The 20,174-nt window shown below is 45.7% G+C and overlaps 1 protein-coding gene and 3 pseudogenes across 1 annotated transcript; all 4 read right to left on the bottom strand.

The window, feature by feature from the left end:
* Positions 1-2,181: 2,181 nt before the first annotated feature.
* On the bottom strand, positions 2,182-18,928 carry LOC147872164 (uncharacterized). The gene is made up of 2 exons (XM_087358831.1): positions 17,701-18,928; positions 2,182-6,159 (listed from the first exon to the last, which is right to left on the bottom strand). The coding sequence occupies exon 2, from the start codon at positions 6,153-6,155 to the stop codon at positions 3,303-3,305; it is 2,853 nt and encodes a 950-aa protein (XP_087214957.1). The 5' UTR covers positions 6,156-6,159; positions 17,701-18,928; the 3' UTR covers positions 2,182-3,302.
* LOC147872167 (U2 spliceosomal RNA) lies at positions 2,183-2,362 on the bottom strand (annotated as a pseudogene).
* LOC147872166 (U2 spliceosomal RNA) lies at positions 6,249-6,355 on the bottom strand (annotated as a pseudogene).
* On the bottom strand, positions 8,942-9,046 carry LOC147872165 (U2 spliceosomal RNA; annotated as a pseudogene).
* Positions 18,929-20,174: the final 1,246 nt, after the last annotated feature.

Here is a 20,174-nt window from a genome sequence, read left to right as displayed (position 1 = left end):
ATGCAATTTCTTCGTCAGTCTCAGGGTTAGAACATAAGAACACACACCTTACACTAACTAGTCTACAACTCCCATACAATTCATAGATGAAGTTTACCTGGCAGTATTTTATGCCTTAAAGATTGTTTCTCACTTTGAGTCATTCAGTCTTCACACTTCTGCCACTGTTCTTAAAAATTTATCCTAAATGTGTTCAAAAAGCTATGAAGCTTCATTAAAACATATCAGTCAGTGTAAAAAAATGTATATTCCTTGCAGACCCTAGTTCTTTTACCTTATGAATCCCTCAAAATATTGTGCTTTAAGCTTTTTATATGCAATAATAGGGGTCCGCAGTGGCCGCGTGGTTTGAGGCGTGGGCCTTGTGCTACTTCGTCGCTGGGACCGTGGGTTCGAATCCCACTCAAGCCATGGATGTTTGTCCGCGTTTTTCTCTTGTGCTGTCCCGTGTACAGATAGAGGCCTTGAGACGGGCCGATCCCTCATCCAAGGAGTCCTACCGAATGTCTATAGATCAAGCCAACAAAAAAAGACATTGGGACCACAGTGCTCAGGCACTTGAATGAGTTGTCAAAGTATCAAAGTAAAGTACCAAGTACATGCAATAATTGGCAACACTATTGAAGCCTTTGACACATTCCTCAATGCTGAGTTACTTGACTAAACAGTTATGAGAGGACACACCCCATTTCTTGGTGTTCTTGGCATAATTTTACTCACATTAAATGTGTCCACCTAGTCAAAAGTTTGGATTGCTACATTCTTGGACTTTATCTATTGTCTACTATTCAAAAGAGTACAATATTTTGTGAACTGGATCCATTTATATCCTCAGGTAAAAAGAGACAGTATTGATGATACTTTTTACTCACTGCTTCTGTCTCTGCTGTTGAAATCAGCAGGGCCATTCAGCCCCTTAGAGCTTCCAAGTGTGCTGGACCGGATGGAGTTACATCATTCGTAATTAAGGGTTGTTCTGATACTTTTACCTCCTTGTTAACTTTTATTTCTAATCTCAGTTTAACTAATGTGTAATTTCCGTCTTTCCGGAAACAAATTGCTCTTGTTCCAGTGTTCAGAAACAGCAACTAATACCATCGTTAGTAATTGCAGACCTATTTCTATCGTTATCAATGTTTCTAAAATATTTCAATTTAACATTCATGATCGTTTGTACAATTTATACTTTTCTGTGTGAGTCTGTCCTACATGTACCAACTTGTTTGTATCTTCCACTTTGGCCAAGACAAGAACCTATAGATAGACAACTTGAGACTATACTCTAGATTTTCTGGTTATTAAATAAAGCAAAAGTTCATTGCCATATTAACAGAATCATATCAGAGCTCATGAGGACATCATAATATAAAGACACCACAAACCCCCTCTGAAAATATGGTAAAATTAAAATGTTTCAAAATGACAATAACAAATTAAAATCACATCCATGAAGATATTAAGAGAAACTTACATCTGTTCGGAATTCTTTTCTTTTCTACTGTCTAGAGAAATAAAGATTAAAGTACGCATACCTATAATTTTATTTGCCATTGGAAGTCTTCTAGGCTATAATGCTCTGAAACATTGGTAACCACCTACAAGACCACAAGTTATAAATATCTGGAAGATCACCTTTGACATCCTGACAGCCATGATGACTTATGATCTCAGTTTTACCCATTTCCTTGCATGGGTGTGAAATCTGATGTTTGAGAACAAGTTGCTGTAGAAAATTATTGGATCTAAGAGAGGGACAACAACAGGATTCTGGAGAAAACTGAATTATGTAAAGCTTCATAATTTCTATTCTCCATTTTCTTCTAATTCTTTTGTATTTATCTATCTAATATGTTTAATGTAATGATGCTGCGATCCAAGACGTATCAAATATTAAGTTGATAAAAGAACAGATAATAACCTTAGCCCGTAAAATGAACACCACGAAACGTTAAAAACGATCGTTAGGTAACACCTATCACAATTATGAGTTTGAGTAAAAGTTACAGACCTTCCTGCGTGTAGTATTTGATTACTATGCTCACTACTATGCTCACCTGTTTGAACTATCGCAGCGTGGCGGAAAAAGAATCGCCGCGCACGCAAAACAAAAGTAGTTCATAAAACACTACGAACTGGTAAAAAACAGCCGTAATGAGTAAATAAAAACCTAATAATGAGTAGTTTAAGGTGGGCCGATCCCGGAGGTACTGCAATACCGGGCCAACCCGTGACAGAGGTAGAGCAAGCTCCTACCACTCCGTCATTTTCCAAAAATCAGTTTAATATTCTGGTCCTGCGATGCAGGACGTATCAGATATTAAGCTGATAAGAACAGATCTTTTATTTATCAAATATTAACAATTTACATGCATAATGGTAACAATAAAACAATTTACATGCATAATGTATCATGCAAGAACAAACTTCATGCAAAAACTCAGCATTCAACACAATTGTCCAATGGAAGTTTGTAGCTTCCTTGTCTTGTAGCTTGCAGATACGCCGTGGCCTTGAGCTGTTACCCCGGCATTGGCCTTGGGAGACTGAGGAAAACCACGGGAAAACCCCAGTCAGGGTACTTGCTCATTGTTGTCGGACTCCTGTAATGTGCTCAACGTATATGTCCCTGGAGTAACGAATGACGTCCGACACACAAAGTTTCTTTAATAGGTTCATATACTTACGCGAGCACATCGTCTTCATAACCTTATCGTTCTCGGGGTCCCAGGATCCCAACGAACCGAGAACGATTGCGTCAACTTTAACTTCTTCGAATCGCCCACTCAGGGCCCTCGCTAGATCCTGATATTTCTCTATTTTCCTGGTTCTAGCGTCCTTGATGGCTTCCATCCTGTTCTCGAACGGGATTGTGATGTCAATGATCATTGCCTTATTGTCCTTCGCAATGATCAAGTCTGGCCTCAGATGTCCCTGTACGGCCTCATTTTCAGTCACAATCGAGAACTTACCCTCAGCTGCTTTCCTGACCCTGCTTACCACTGCGTTATGTCTTCTGGTGATCATGTCAGAGTATCTCATGCAGTGGTTGATGACGTGTGGCAGGGTCTCCCTTTCGTAGCCACATCTTCTGCAGCTTTTGTCACTGTTGGTTTGGTTGTAGCTTCTTCCGTTCAGCGGCAGTAGATTCAGCCGCGCTCGGTGGACGAACCTCCAGTCTGCAAATCTGGTATAGAGGCCCGTTCGGAAGAAGTGAGAGCTCGTTGGGTCGGCCGCAACACATTCCATCGCCTTCCCCTGGCTTGGCAACTCACACAGTCGCTTCATGTGCTTCTCCCTTTGGCTTATTCTGAGTGAGATAGCACTTTCTGCCTGTGTTTGTCGTGCAGGGTTTTACCGTCGAGAGTCAATGAGGGTTTCGAGTTTTCGAATGCCCACTCCACTTCTTTTCTCCTGGAGGCTTTTCTCGCATTCGTCCATGCACTCGAGATGGCGTTGGTGTTTCGCCTGAAATCGCCCAAGTTCTCTCCGGTTAAATAAGCGGCTAGGTCTTGCTGATCTACCTGGCGTCCAACTCTCTTCTGCACGGTGGTCTGCAGATCTTCTAATGCTAGCTCCTTGATCGCCTGATCTTTAGATGTCAGGAGCTTAAAGGCATTATCTATCAGGTAGCTATCGGAATCAGCAGCTGCCTCCGGTATTCCTGCACATCCGGCCTTGACTGGACCGTATATGTAGTCGTAGGATGCTTCTTGAGGTACATTCAAGGTCTTCTTGATGCTGGCCCTAAGATAGTCGTCCAGCTTTGTCCAGTCGCCTTTTTGTATCCTTCCTGTTCTCATTGGAAAGGCGAGCGACGGAAAGAAGAATGCCTTCAGAGCGTCCAATCGTTGCCAAGGGGCGAGGTTTGACTGTAGAATTTTGTTGGCAGCTTCCATCAGTCGCGCTGGCTCCCTTAAGTCTCTTGTTATTTGGAATCCAACCGGCATTCCCAGGAACTTGTCGAATTCACCATCTCTTAAGTTCCTGATGGGTTGATTGCAGATATTGAAGATGGACTCTCTCGTGCCGGTTGGTGTCTTCCCCGACAAATGCAGTGAGAATGACTTTGCAGGATTAATTTTTATATTTATTTTCCCTGCCAGTCTCTCTACTTTATCCAGACTTATCTGCATTTGTTCGGGCGTTTCAGCCAGTATTACTAAGTCATCAGCATAAGCTAGTACCCTGTGATTTGCCTCCTGACCCTGCAGGTTCCTTATAATTGGGTCAATTGCTATGTTAAATAGGAGGCCACTGATGGGGCACCCTTGCTTTATGTCTGTTTCTATACATATGTCACTGGTTGGTTCATTGCCTGTCAATATTCTGGTCTTCGTGTCACGGTACATGCTCTTAATTAAGTTTACAAACTTTGCACCAGCTTTCATCCTGTTGAGGCCCGCAAAGATGGCGTCATGCGGAACGGAGCCAAATGCATTGGAGAAGTCGAGCCAGGTAGCTATAAATTCGCCTTTGTCTGTCCTGGCCTTATCAAACATTCTCCTTAAGGCGTAGTTGTGTTCGAAGACTCCGTCATGTGGCAGGAATCCCTTCTGCGCCGGTGATAGTACCGCGTTACTCTCCAGCCAGGCAGTCAATCTTCTGGCTAGCACGCCTGCGAATAGTTTGTATATGGTTCGCAGTATTGCTATTGGGCGCCAATTGGTGATGTCATTATGGTCGCCCTTCTTATGAATCAAGACTGTGACCGACGTCTTCCAGTCGTCTGGTATGGTCTCGTATTTCATACATATATTGAATATTGTAGCGAGAGCTGTACATGCTGGATCGACCGTCTTCCAGTGTTTATATGTGATGCGGTCGTCACCAGGAGCTGTATTTTCACATTTCTTCAGCTTCCTCGCTACTTCGTCAGGTGTAATCCTGGAGGTCGGTATGCAGTTCCTTTCCTCCGGAGCGTCAACATTCTCATAGAGAGTCTGGTCACAAGTCTTGCGTGCTGCCGTCTCCTTAAAGTGGTTTTCTACCACTTGTCTATCAATTGAGCACCGCCTACCGTCCTCTCCCAGAATGGTCCGGATGGCCTTTCTTCTGTTTCGTTTGTAGAGTTTTTGTATATACTTTGGATCTTCTGGGTTTATATTAAGTATCCTCACTGTGCTGTGATGGACTGGGATCTTCACTATTGCCTTGACCCTTTCTGTTACTTCTCGTAGGGTCTCTTGAAACCTTTCCCAGTTCACATCGGAGGTTCCACTTGTTAGGACGTCTTGTAGCCTTGGGAGGAATTCGTGTATCTTAGATCTATCGTTTACGTCGATACCGATATCCTCCTCTTCGTGCCTCGATGGTGTTTCTATATCCTCGTCTCTCCTTGAGTGTTCTGATATGGAGGCTGAGGAGTCGCCCTCTTGATTTTGTGGAGTGGCGACGTCGGGCACTAAGGCACTTGTACTTGGCGGTGTCACTGTGTGTCTTGTATCGGTGTCAGCTTGGTGTCTGTGGCCTGTATTCTCCAACGATGCAATGGTATGTGGAGTTTGAACTGAACTATCAGGCTCACCTGTTGTAGACACCAAGCTGTCCGTTGCGGGCACAGCTCGAACCTCAGCCCGTTCTGATGCGGGCGCAGCTAGCACGTCAGCCCGATCCGCCACGGCACCGGGGGAGTTGCCTCCGACCGCTGCCGCCGGGACGGGCGAGTCGCCAGCCGTAGCCGCACTTCGTGGTGGTTGGTCTCGTCCTTGTCTCCTACTCCTTCCAGTCTGAGGGCGCGGCAACGTGACAGTGCACTGGGCTCGCCGTGCCTGGTCTCGATGCCACTGCTGATGGTTTTGCAGCCCACGCTTCGTAGGGTAGGTTTCCTCACATTCCTCACACCGGTAGGCGAAGACGACCGGCGCCGCCGGCCGCATCCCCTGCGGTGAGGGATAAGAGCATGCATGGTAAGTAGGTCTCAAGCCCAAAGCGGAGTTGCACTTACAACATATGTTGGCGGTGGCCCGGATCCTGATGTTATGGTCCTTCTCTAGGTGGCGCTCTAGCGATCTCCTCGTTGCTGTCCAGGATGCAGCTCTGAAGGTCGACCTGCAGCCCTGCTCCGTACATTCAAAATGGTCAGCTACCGGAAATCGAACTATCAGCGTCTCTCCCTGCCTCTCCACTGGTGGTCTTAGCGGTCGCTCTTCCGCCATGGACCTGGAACTCAAAGAATATCATTGATTCGCTTGAAATAGAGAAACAATAAAAAAAAATAGTAATAATAAAAAAGTATAAAAAAACAATTAATAAATTAAGCGAAGTTTAATATGCTGGTGCTGCGATGCAGTACGTATCAGATATTAAGCTGATAAGAGAACAGATATTGATCTTAGCCAAAAGGCCGAGAAGCGAGAAGCGGGGCCATACGCCTATCGCTAAATGATAAGGAATAACATATTGTAGATTAAGCTGATAAGAACAGATTAACTTTATTTAGAAAATGCTTAGAAACATAAATAAATACAATAATTGGTAATATCACTTAGGTGGAACATATCTCCACCTTCCTCTAATACATAAATAAATACAATAATTGGGAATATAAATTAGGTGGTACATATCGCCACCTTCCTCTACACACTCTTGAGGGCTCTGAGGGGGAGACTTGCGGTCTCACCTCCGTTGTTCGTAAACACTTACAGTGTGGAGCACGTAATATTTCGCTGGCAGAGCATAGTAGACACAGAACAAGGGGTGGGGGTTACCGCTCCCCGCCAGAGAAGTGCACATCCACATCGTGCGCACCGTCAGGGATGGCTCGGCCTTCGGCGTATTGCCTGACCCCTGTCACGTGCTCGACATAGATGTCCCTACTCCAGCGGATAGCGTCCGTGCACATTAGGCGCCGCATAAGATGGCAGTAGCGGTGCCCAAGGCGCAACTGGCTGATGAGCCGCTCGTTCGCCGGATCCCATCCACCCAGCGTCCCAACAAGGAATGCATCTACGACCACATCGTAGCCCTGCTGACGCAGGTGGCTCGCAATGTGGTCGTATTTGACCTTCTTGCCATTCCGCGCGGCTTCAAATGCGGCGTACCGATTTTCAAACGGCGTAGCCACATCGATTATCGCGGCGGTCTTCTCCGCCTCGTTAAGAATAAAGAGGTCGGACCGAAGACCGTCGTTGAAACCTGGCACGGTCTGGTTCACGCGGACCGTGGTCCCGCTCGAAGGCTTGAGCGCCTTGACGAGCCGACCAAGGACCGCGTTGTGGCGGCGGGTGATGGTGGCGAAGTGTGGCTTGCAGTGGTTCAAGACGTGCGGCAGGGTCTCGTTCTCATACCCACACCTGCGGCACGCCTTCACCCCGTTCCCCAGCGCCGGGACCCGTTCAGGGGCACACAGTCGAGGCGGGCTCGGTGCACGAACCGCCACTCCGCGAAGCGAGTAAAATTCCCGGTCCGCATAAAATGGTTTGGCGGCGTCGAGGCACTCGTCACCGCGTAGACCTTGCCCTGATCAGGTTTGCTCAGCAGGCGCTGCCGGAAATGGCCCCTGATGGCATGCGTCAGGGCGGTCTCCGCATCCTTCACTCGCAGGGCAGAAGCGTTGAGTTGCAGCTGCGGGTGCTGGTCGGCGTCGAGGGTCCACCCCACAGCCATCTTCGGCCTGATGCGCCTGGTGGCGGTTCGAAGGCGCGTCCAGACGTTGGTGACCTCGACACTTTCACTGGCGAAGTCTCCGTCCAGGCGGCCGTTGAGGTAGTCCACCAGGTCGCATGGCTGCACAGCACGGCGCACGCGCCGCCCCACCACGGCCCGCAGCATCGCGCCACAGAGCGGCCGCAGCGTGGCCGACCGCAGCAGGCGGAAGCCGTGGACCAGCTGGCTCACATCAGCGAGGAGACTCGTGGGAAGGAGGTTGACTCCTCCCATTTGGTGGCTGAGGTAGAGGGGTTCGGCTCCCGCGCGTTGCGGGAGGTTCAGCCACCTTTTCCCCACGGCCTTGAGGTGTTTGTCCAGGTCCGCGAGCGACTTCTTCTTCACCACCCCGTTTCTCAGATGGAAGGAGAGGCAGGGCAGGATGAAAGTGTTGACGGCGTCGAACTTCTGCCACGGGGCGAGGAGTGAAGCGTCCACCTTCGTGATGTTGGCCCTCATCTCCGCTATGGCCTCCTCCGCCGATGGGGCAACGTGGTACCCTGTCGGGACCCCGAGATGCTGATACAGGTCGGGCTCGGCCAGGACCTCAGGCGTTTCCCCCTGGATTCGGAAAGTGGATGGGACCGCCTCTTTCTTCTTACCATCGATGTGGAGGGTGGCGCACTTGCGGGCGTTGAACCGCAGCCCCGCCCAGTCGGCCACGTCGAGGAGCCGCTGCAGGTCGACGGGAGTCCGGGCGACGAGTGCCAAGTCGTCCGCGTACGCGAGTGAGTGGACCGCTTTCTGGTGCAGCTGATATCCAGTGTTTAGGTTGGACAGGGCACGAAGGATGGGCTCGAAGGCCAGGTTGAAGATGATGGGGCTCAACGGGCATCCCTGCTTCACCCCCGCCCCGATGTCCACCGCCGGTGTGTAGCCGGCACAGCTGCGGATGGTCGTGGTGTTGCCGGCGTACAGCCTGCGAACGACCTCTATCGCCTCGCTGTCCAGGCCGGCCCACTGCAAGGCGGTAAAGATGGTCTCATGCGGTACTGAGTTGAATGCATTGGTCAGGTCCAGCCACGCAATGCAACACTGCTTGCGGTTCTGGCGGGCGTCCGTGACGACCGACTGCAGCACGAAGTTGTGTTCAGCACACCCGTCCATCGGCAGGAACCCCTTCTGACTGGAACTGATGCGCTGGTTGCGGGCCGCCCAGGCGCCCAATCGCTCCGCCAACACTGATGCATACACCTTCGCGCTGGTGTTGCTTAGGGCGATCGGCCGCCAGTTGGTGATGTCGGTCTTGTCCCCCTTTTTATACAAGAGGATCGTTTGTGAGGTCGTCCACGTCCGCGGAATGTGAGCCAGCCGCGTTACACCGTTGAAGACGCAGTACGTATCAGATATTAAGCTGATAAGAGAACAGATATTGATCTTAGCCAAAAGGCCGAGAAGCGAGGCCATACGCCTATCGCTAAATGATAAGGAATAACATATTGTAGATTAAGCTGATAAGAACACTTTGATCTTAGCCAAAAGGCCGAGAAGCGATGCACTAATCAGGCGTCGCGACGCTGAAATACATTATCTGACGCATGGCGTCCGCGAGTACCGCGAGATATACTTGTAACTTCAAAAACATTTTTGCTGTCATCCGGCATTTTGACGCTACGGAACGCAAGGCAAGGGCTAGTTGTACCGTTCTGAGAGGGATGCGACTCAATAATATCTTATTTTTATCAATTATGTAAATATTCTTAATCCTAGTATACACTTTCACCCGTTCTGCCATCTAGTAGGGATTCGTGTACTTCTCTCTCTCTCTCTCTCTCTGTCGCACACCAGCTCCGCCGCGTGACAACAGAACTCCAAGGTTCAATAACAGATGGTACAACTAAAGCTGAAAGAAAGAGAAAACCTCATCCACACAATTATTACGCTAATACACGTACTTAAGATCGTTCTGCCATCGTCACCACAGACATTTAGCAGGTCAGTACAGTGGCAACGGTTGGCAGTTGGCGGATTCCAACCATCATCAGGCTATCATCACTCAGCGGTTTTCCTCAGTAACTACAGAGTGCCTCTCTATCTCGTCATCTACTTCATCACCGAGCGTCGTTTAATAACTTAATAACTAGACTCGTATTTTGGATGTTCCAGAAGCTGCACATTTTTCTTGGTGCCCTCGTCGGAGGTGCAAACCCATTCCATTGTAACTTCCTAGTTGTAAAAACGGCGAAATTTCCCTACACTCTGTTGTCCACTTAATCTAATCATCGCATCTGTCCACACTAAATACCTAATCACGCAGCGGGAGATTGGGTAACATCATAGAAGGCTTATATCTTAATTGCATCCTGCTTGTGTTCCTCAATACAATACTTTTATTTTCCGTCGTTTCACAAGCTTATTGTTAAAATCACATAAAATTTCACATAAAATTGTTACATTTTTAAAATTGACGACATGTTTCGATATACAATTCTATCATCGTCAGGTCTATCAAAATTAAAATTAAAATCTGGTGTATCTGTTGCTCTGCTTATATTGATTTTGTTTTTACCCGTTTTTGATTTTATTACATCTCCATTCAATAACAACGGACACGCACATCACACACAACCCGGTATGTTATAATACTTTATATTTTGTGATTGCATTTCTTTTGCTTGTAATACGATATATTTGAGTAATTCCTTAAAATAAATATAAAATTAGAGTAAAATTATTCCATTTCCTATGTCGGTAGCCAGAATCACGATATGAAAATTAAAATTGATTTTACAGATATAGGCACCCAGGCGCAGTCTCCAAAATTAAATGGAAGAAGCCTGGAGATGTAATAAAATCAAAAACGGGTAAAAACAAAATCAATATAAGCAGAGCAACAGATACACCAGATTTTAATTTTAATTTTGATAGACCTGACGATGATAGAATTGTATATCGAAACATGTCGTCAATTTTAAAAATGTAACAATTTTATGTGAAATTTTATGTGATTTTAACAATAAGCTTGTGAAACGACGGAAAATAAAAGTATTGTATCATAGAAGGCATTGTTAAAAATTGTCACATTTAAGAAGTGTAGTGTAACAGTCCAAATTACATCTTCTGCTGATGTAGACTTAATCATACTGTTTAATTTCTTATTATTCATTAACCTGAATTTATTTTAGTTTCCTTTTCAAAATTGTAACTTTGTGTGGTGTTTGGAGTGTTGTACTGGGACAGATACTTCCATTTCGTGGCATCTACCCAAGTGATTAAGACACAGATGTGCGAGGACCTTCGAGGCCTGGAAGTTTTGGTTTTGACTTTAATGGATAGTAATTTATCGTGACTTTGGTGTAGCCCCATGTGTCACACTCTGACATTTATGGTTTCAGTATGCCAAAAGTCAGTTTGGACATAAAAGTTCATTGTCACTCACCGGACTGTGCATTTTAAGGAGTGTCAATGAGGCAATTTGAAAGAACCGATTAGACGCAAGAGTTGCATGTAAGGTTTGAATGTTTCGAACCAGGGACATGCCGCTTCCATCAGCGCGTCGGTTTGGCATTTGGCTACAAATTTTGAACATGGTCACACGCGTAACATTTGAGTCTATAACAATTTAGCAAGAAACTTTAAATCTACATAACATCCATAGTTACTCTAACGCTGTAACAAGTTACCATTATACCAAAGTCATAAATCTTCTCTATTCATGTTAGTAAGTACTATTCTAGAAGGCTGGCGTCATCCGCCTACAGGATGTACTTAAATTAAACCACTTACTTAATTGATTAATTTCAATCAGAGGTATACAACATCTAGGAATACACGTGACATGGTGTTTGATACCTTCAATCGACCTCTGCATGTTTGGAGTCGTTTGTTAAGTTTACCAATTTCGCCTTGCGACATGTTCAGGATATGAGTACGGTAACCAGCTCTACTCTTGCATCCGAGCACTCACTTCTGGTATAGTCCTCGTCCTAGTCAGTTCGGGTGCACTCATATGTCACACTTCGTATGGTTGGCTCACCCACACACGTCACAAAAGGCGCTCCATCTGTCCTTTGAATGAGTTTATCCACCTGACTGATCTCCTTCAACGTTTACCTGTCTTTTGCTAGATCCTCGGCAATTACATCATAGAATTCGTGCAGACTCATCCATTGACAAACCACACACACAATCTCTACAACTTACGTACTATGCTCTGTGCCCTTAATTTACAAGGAGTTCACCGATTGAACCAGCGATGCCACTCATAACAGGGAAAGCGAAAATAGTTCGCGAGATGGCGACAAAGAAAAGCATTTATTTAACCAAAAAAGTACCATGATCCTAAGATCGTCACCGCCTCTCAATCATCATTCGTAAGCGAAGACTCCGTTTATGGTTTCTCTTACAACAATTTATGTCATCTTTAATTTGTCAACAAATCGTAGTACTTCTTCAGTTAACACCTTCCCGGTTGTGTAGTAAAAGAATTCTTGTACTTTATCAGCATCCTAAACTACCTCTCCCTTTCGTCCTTACACAGACCTGCAGCAGTTCCTGGACCGAAACAGATCTAGCATCGCCCTGCTCTGTATCCCAACCGTGGTCGCTTTCCTGAAGCGCCGAGCCATAACTCGAAGTCTCATCACAATTATGACGCTGGACTACAGCATCTGATCCTTCCTCAGGACTCTCGTAATTCCTACTAATATTTAAAGTGTCAGGGAACCACGCCCCACTATCTTCAACATTTACGTCTTCACGACGAACTCCAAGCAACAAAGGGTTTACTGTCCACAGACCAGGAGAAAAGCCCTGCGGGGAGAAGTCGTTCCTGGGGCGGTGCAGGAGGAATGTTTACTATCAAGTGGACTAGAGCAGTGGTTTTCAACCTGGGGTACGCGTACCCCCGGGGGTACGTGAAATTTAACAAAATATATATATTGTTTTGTGATAAACACTGAATAATCAGGGCCAGAATTAGGGTTAGCCACAGGAGAACAGGACCTAAGGACATTCGATTTGGGAGGGCCATTTTTTTCTCGCTCTCTCCTTAATGTAATTCTTATCTGGGCGGCAGAAACAAGCTCAATCATCTCATTAACAGGTCTGAACCGCATAATTAATAATTGATAAAATATTTAAACATATTATTTTGCTTTGCTAAAATACCTTTGTTCCTTTATTAATTTTTATATGATAGACAATAATGTATTTGTTGTTTAATAGCATGATTTTCCTTTTTTTAAAAAACTTATTATTTAATACATTATTTTGGATGTAATTTATTTAATTTATTTTGGATGTAGATTATATACTATGTATAACTTGAATTATACAAATTATACTTTAGGGGTACAATGTTGAAGAGAAATTATATCTGGGGGTACGCGAACAAAAAAGGTTGAATATCACTGCCCTTGGTGGGAAGTGTGACACGCCAGAGTTTTACACTACTACACACAAACTGAAAACATCGAGCAGTTAAGAGTAGCGTGTAGTGAGTCCACCTGTAATGTGTTCTGTGGGTGTTGTCATAATATTATAGATTAAATCACTGTGCCAGTGAGAGGCAATCTTAAGGGTGGCCACACACGCTACGGCTTACCGGAAGGCCTACGTCTGTGAAGGCAAACCGGAGCGTGTGTGGTGAATTTGGCCGGAAACCGAGCCTCCGATAAATCTGCAGTCTCTTGATTTTTTGCCTCTAGACTTACTGATGTTTACAAGTCGCAACGTGTGTGGGCAGAGACGAGGGTAAAGGCAAGGCTTGTAGCATTTAGTCATCTCAACCAGCCACCGAGAACTTCAAATCCTAAGTTTAACAGTTCCAAATATGTGTCCTCATCCATTCCAGTCCGTCGGCTCTAATCGAGTTTCATTCAACAAATTTAAGTGAGAATGTTTTGATCCATCTAACCAACTTAGAACGTTTCAACTTTCTTTTATTTTTCAACATTAAAGTAACAGCAAGACCGATTAAAAATGGCATCGTCTTCACTGAACATTTTGTAGCACCGACTGAAGAATAAAAAGACTGAGCACAAAGTCTGTACGTGTGTGGACTCTCAGAGGTTTGAGGCTTACCTTCTGACTTTAACTTGGAAGGCAGGCCTTCCGGCAAGCCGGAGCGTGTGTGGCCACCCTAAAGCTATACACATCAGAACACATGAAAGCCTGTTGTCTGTTGTTCGTTCAGTGGTTGTGGAACGAATGCTTTTAGGATGGGTCGTCGTCACTCACCGCGAAATCTTGCGCATGCGCGTATATCGCATTCCTAGTTGGGCTTTTCTTCTTGTCTGTGGACTGTACCTCCCCCTGCTCATCATACGATTCATCACAAACTTCACTACTACGTCGCCTCTGGTCGCCTCGGCTATCGGGAATATCAGAATCCCGAACGTCAGTGCCTTTAACACTCACGCCAGGTTGAGATCGGTCTTGATCTAATGTTTACAGCGACTGAGGAAAATCTGCTAAGTTGTTCGGGTTCGATACCGCCCTCCCCCTGCCATCGCATTGACAAAGAATTTGTGTCTGGTTACAATACCCTCTTTCTTCATTGAAAAACTTCTATTAGCAAAATCCATTATCACCTGGAACTCATCCTAAAAATTTGATCCCGATATTGCTTCTGTCGTCATGAAGTCCAGCTCAAATAGGTCACGCCCTAATCCGAATTCAAGCCAAGCTTGCTCTTGACCTTGATTGCCATGCCGATGACAACACACAATTTGCTAAGAATAAACAGGAACTTTAAGCCTCTCTCTCTCTCAGACATCACGCCTACTTCTGTTCTGCTGTCAATCAGAAAACTTTTTCTCTACTTCCTATCTTTATCTTTACGTGAGGACAACCTTGAAGATTTCCCTCATTAATGTAATATACAGTGACGTTATCTGCGTCTCCTCCAAACTCCAAATTAAAATTTTCACTTGCGCGATTCACGTCAGGCACTCCCAATTTTTCATCTCTTAGCCTCAGAACGTGGGTGCCTACCCTCATAACTGGATAATGTTTGGCCCTCTACATCATCCTGCGGTCGTTTCCGAATGATTTCGGCCGTTGTTTTGATCATTGTCCGGCCTCCGCCCTCCGCCGGGGTCGAAAGTGTGGTCAGAGTCTGTCGAGACCTCGTACACTGGGGTCAACCACTGCCTAGAATACAAATCACTAATCGCCTTTACCGCGACTTGTAACTTCAATGATTCTGGGGCGGACATCAAACGACAGTAATCATCCAGCTCCTGCAAGAGTTGCACCACGTTCTGTTTATGGCAATCGAAAAATTTTGCTAACACAATGTCGTTCAAAACGTGGCTGGGGCATTGGGGATGGGTTAGCTCGGCAAGTTCACGCGGTCTGTGCGCCTCACCGTCAGCGTTGCCAATAGTGACTGACACAACTGGCATCATGGTCGCTACCGCTATTAACCTCTCACTCTCTGGCCGGGTTTCATCATTCGCTACAGGGGTAGAAGACAATCTCTGAACTGAGCTACTGCTCGAATCACCATGTCCTAGTATTACTTTCTGCCTCTGACATGTGTGATGTTAACCTCTCACTCACATTCCCATTCACGCTCTCTGTTACATCAACTAATTTCTCATTCATTCTCTCAATTTCTTGCCGCTGGGCAGCCACAGACTCCTTAAACTTACTGGTTTCATCTCTCATTTTTGTAAAAACCTGCTCGCTATTTGGGACCTGAACTGTTTCGACAACTGCTCTGGAATTTGTGCAATGTCATTTTGCAATTTATCTCGTCTTTCTCTATTTTCCTTCCTTTCCTGCTTTCTTCTCTTTCGAGTTTTTCCCTTTCCTCCTTCTCCCGTTTCCTAATTTCCTCAGTTTTTCTTTCGTTTTCTAATATCATTCTATCACTTTCCTCTTTGTCTCTTTTCCTTTCTGCCCTGTTTCTTGGATGGCCTGCCAAATAAGGGATAACAAGTGGCTACCTAAGTGGTCTCCAATAGGTTTAGCACTGACTGTACTAGCAATTACAGTCACTTCTGAGGGGGACTTGCATTACTTTACCGCGCATATATTCTCAATAGAAAGCGTCGTCTCGTCCTCTTCGAAATTCCTGTCAAGCAAGTGTTGGGCGCACTGTAAAGGTACAATTTGGTTGCACGCGACAGAGACAAGCGACCGAGGCAGGCGACAGAGACGGGAGACGGACACATCGCAGCTTGTCGCCGCACACTTTTGAGGTGACGACCGAGACATGCGGCAAAGTGTTTGTTTTCTTTGTTTTGTTGAGACATACGTGCACATATTCTGTAAAAAATGACTACCAAAATGCTTCTAAAAAGGTTACTCGAAGAAGAAGAAGAAAATGATGTGTTGCTGTGTTATTTGTTGCGAAAGAAACAAAGAAAACCTATGAGTTCAATATTCAAAACCAGACGCGAAGAAGGATCTTTCTGTCGGTGGTCAGTGGTCGGTTTTCTGCTACTAATTCTACCAATTGCTCATCTTGGTCACCAGTAAATTTAATTTCTGCCATTATTTTACTCAACAACACACATGCTGCCTGAGCCCGTCGCGAGACACTACTGGTCCGAGAGCGGTCTCCTGTGCTTTGTCTCTGTCGCCTGTCTTTGTCTCGCGCTCGTAATAGTACTTCATACGATTGTACAGAGAGCAGACAGGAAGCGACCAGTCTCGGTCTCGTAACTCTGTCGCCTGCCTCGGTCGCTTGTCTCTGTCGCGTGCAGCCAAATTGTACCTTCAGGCTGGGCGCAGACCAATGTAGCAAAGCGCGTGTGCTCTATGCAGAAGCGTTCTTGCTTCCACTGAAAGCAATTTGCTACATCTTGCTTCTAGTCAAAGCAAAAGCATTTCTGCTCATTGTACTTCAGTCGTCGTCATGGCTGAAGATGACGATCCGATTCGTCCCTCAACAGTCACCTCATGACGTCGGAAAGGCGCCGGAAAGCCCCATTCCTTTTTCATAGGTGCCCGTCTGCGAGGCAACGGTTGTCGGGTTATTCCCACATCTTAAATGGGCCTAGGTTTTCCCCGCGTAACGACCTTTGCGAGCGCAAAAGCTTTGTTTACGTCTCGTTCCCGTTAGACGCAATGTCGGTAGGAGATACTTTTACACGACTGAGCGTCGCCACTCTTTACCAATTTAATACATTTAAAATTGCCAAAATTAATAAAATGACTTAAATTTGGATGAAGTAAGGCGCACTAAAATATCATATAATCACACCTTTTTCGTTTATATAAACCAGATTAATATGCCAAATCCTGGTTTACCCTTCATCTCAAGATTCAGCCCGTTCGGGAATTGAACCACGGACCTGGACTGGCACAAATTACAGCCCTCTGCGCTAACAAAAGATCGGTTCCCGTTACCAGGCCGGTGACGACACACTGCAGTTACCTGTTCCTGAATTTTGTCTAACCTGCTCGAAGATTCTCCTAATTTCTTTACGCTGTCCCTGCTAGCAGCCTTCACTTGCTCCCGAAACAGGTTTATTTTTTCCTCCGTCACTCCCTCCTTAAGACTCGAAATTTGCTTATGAATATTCCTCATATTCGGCCCTGAGTTCCTTTCCTACCTTTCGTGGTTCGCCTTGGCTTCGGACACTTGCGTTCTTAATTTTTCATTCATACTTTCATTCACTTGGTCCACTTTATCATTCATACTGTTAATTTGTTGCTGAGTGTCCTTTCTCAGAGAGATTACAGCTCGCTTTAATCTATTATTTGCATCTGCTATTCTCTTATTAATACTTTCATTTAGTTTACTAATCTCGGTCTTCAATTTTTCAGATAACAGATAATACTATCCTGCAATGTCCCTAAAGTTTCCTTCCTGATCCTTTCACATTCTTCTTTGTCCTGTTTTCTGTTTTCTCTGTCTACCTGCAGAGGCTGCCATATAACGTTTATTAGATTTGTCTGCACATTTTGATCTGCTGCTCCCCCTTCTTGCTATTCACATCAACTGAACCTACAGATCTTACGTTTTCTCCTCCTGTTGTATTACATTCTAATACTTCCTCAACCTCAGCTACTGGATTCCCCACTAATTGTTCGTCTTCGGTTTCGCCGCACGCCCTCTCACTTCGTGGCACCCTAGAAGCCATGTTGCTTCTCACTAACCTGAATAGGTAAGTCGTCGAAGATTGTAGTCCTCGCTTCGAACGTCTGTCGCTGCGAAAGTTGTAGCAACTTGTTCACAGCTCCACCGCTTCTTCGGGCCCCACGTTGTACGCGCCACTTCCGCACACGTCGCCGAACTGAAGTAGCCGCGGGTTCAAACCCAGTAGCGGGCCCTGTTCGCGTGCGGTTACAACTTGAGACATATTTTTGGGTATGCGGAAGGACGTAAAAGAATATCTGGTGCGGGGTTTGTCGGTGAGCGAGGGCCTCCGAGTCTCAGGGAATGTACGGGGAAGCCGATGGTTGGAGCGGCATTTGCGCGAAGGAACCGAAATCTCTGGGCTTGAGCAACTGAAGACGACACTGACTTTATCTTCGAGATGTCCACTTTTATTGAGTCTTGAGACACACTGATGTACAACCAATTACACTTACTGCGAGGCAGCGCGATGATTCGGCTGTTTGTCTTTGTACTGAAATTTAAAGGTACAAGCAGAACGTGTGTGCGCGATTTGATGAACCAAAACTTAACAAGTCCAACCAACCAACCGAAAAGCTAACTAAGGGCGGAGTCCTGCGCAAGCGCAAGACATCGTCCCTTGCTAGATAACATCATTCCTGCGTACGAAACGCATTGCTGGAAATGGGAATAGTCCAACATCACAAGCGAGGCCAAAAATACCCCCGCAACCGGTAGTTGTTCAGAATTTTGAATTGAATACGGCGATCCGATTCGTCCCCCAAAAGGCAAACCCCTGACGTCGGAAAAGCGCCGAAAAGCCATATTCGAATTTCATTGGTCCCAGTCACCTCACCGCGACTTTCCTAGGCAACCGTCATTCCACATCTGGAAGGGCTTAACTTTTACGAGTGCGAAATCTTTGTATAAAGCCTTGTATCGACTGCGCGCGGCTGCCTCGCGAGGCAATGTTCTTTGCTTTGCCTCGCAAAGTCGATACCATGTTGCCACGCGTGGCAGAACGAACAATGCCGCGCTCGAACTTGGCGCGGGTCGAGCCAAATCTGAGCGGTTCTTTGTCCCGCGGCAAAGGGATTTCACTGTGCTGTATTCATGGTGATCTTGCGAGAACTGACGAACAGCGTCGATCACAGCCGAACACGGCTGCCGCGCTCGATGCTGGTAACCACGAGCACAATGAGCGAACGAACGAGTTTGCCGCGCACGAACAGGTGCGCGAGGCAGCCGCGCGCAGTCGATACAAGGCTTTAGTCACGTCGCCGCTAGACGGAAAGTCTGGAAGAAACGACTGAGTGTCGCCTCTCTCTTCAAATTTAATACATTAAACAATGCCAAAATTAAAGAAATCAATCAAATTTGGATCAAGTAAGGCGGACCAAATACTATCTAATCACGCCTCCTTCTTTTGTATAACTGGGATACTGGGAACGACCCGTTCTTCAAGTGGCTGAGCACTGCGGGTCCCAACTTTTCGTTGGCTTGATCTATAGACATTTCGTAGGACTCCTTGGACGAGGGATCGGCCCGTCGCAAGGCCTCTGCCTGTACACAGGACAGCACAACACAGAAAAACATTCATGGTTTGAGTGGGATTTTGGATGGAACACACCATTTATTTAGGACCTACGTGATCGTTGATCTAAATATGCTGATCCCACGTCACGCAGTCCAATTCTTCATATTTTACACTTCGTTAAATTTCACAATTCTCTCAAATGCACCGCTACCTCCGCACAGTCGTACCACTCTCCGCAGCTCACAGCTCGGTCCCCCTTCACACACACTGACTTCTCAATCACCTCCTTTCTTAATACTGTAACTTTTAATGCAATGTAATCTTGTAAAAATCCTCTGCGTTCCCATGTACTTCACTCAGAATCGGCTGTCCAATTCGGATCGCAAGCTTACAATATTCCAGAATATAAAGGAATACAAAGAAATCATAAACTAACAAAGGAAAGCAGGACAATAAGTGACGAATACAAATCCTTATGACCTTGCAAAGAAAAGTTGGGTTTCTTACACTGTAGCATACACCAGTACAGGGATTGATGAGCGGTTACAGTGAGCCTTTCGGCCAATGAATGTGAAATGTCAATGCTACAAGCAATCCGGTTGGTCGTCAAAACCAGCACTCAAAGGATCGCAGAATTAAAGGAAACACTATGGACACCCCTCAAAGAAAATTCTTGGATTTACGCTGCACCCTCGTTGAACCTGATGACTGTATTGTGTCCTGACCAAGGGTAGCGGAATATTAACATTCCTGATTGATTGCACTGGTTACAGCGATAAAATGATGATGATGATGAGATCAATTACATCTCACTGTGTAAATCGCACGCAGTGGGACATCATTCCACCGCTACACTTACCCTTCGACTGCTGTGAAAAGCGTAGAAACAAAATTACTTTAGACGAGTTCCATTAGAAGTGCTCCTCAAGAACATACTCGCCCACAACGACGAATTATTATTGGCAATCCATAAAGTTA

This window comes from Zootermopsis nevadensis, unplaced genomic scaffold (genome assembly GCF_977971745.1).
Source record: "Zootermopsis nevadensis isolate Lab colony 2312 unplaced genomic scaffold, Znev_1.0 Znev_ptg000030l, whole genome shotgun sequence".
NCBI lineage: Eukaryota > Metazoa > Arthropoda > Insecta > Blattodea > Termopsidae > Zootermopsis > Zootermopsis nevadensis.
Note: the sequence above shows the minus strand (reverse complement) of the source record. Positions and strands in the feature narration are given on the sequence as shown.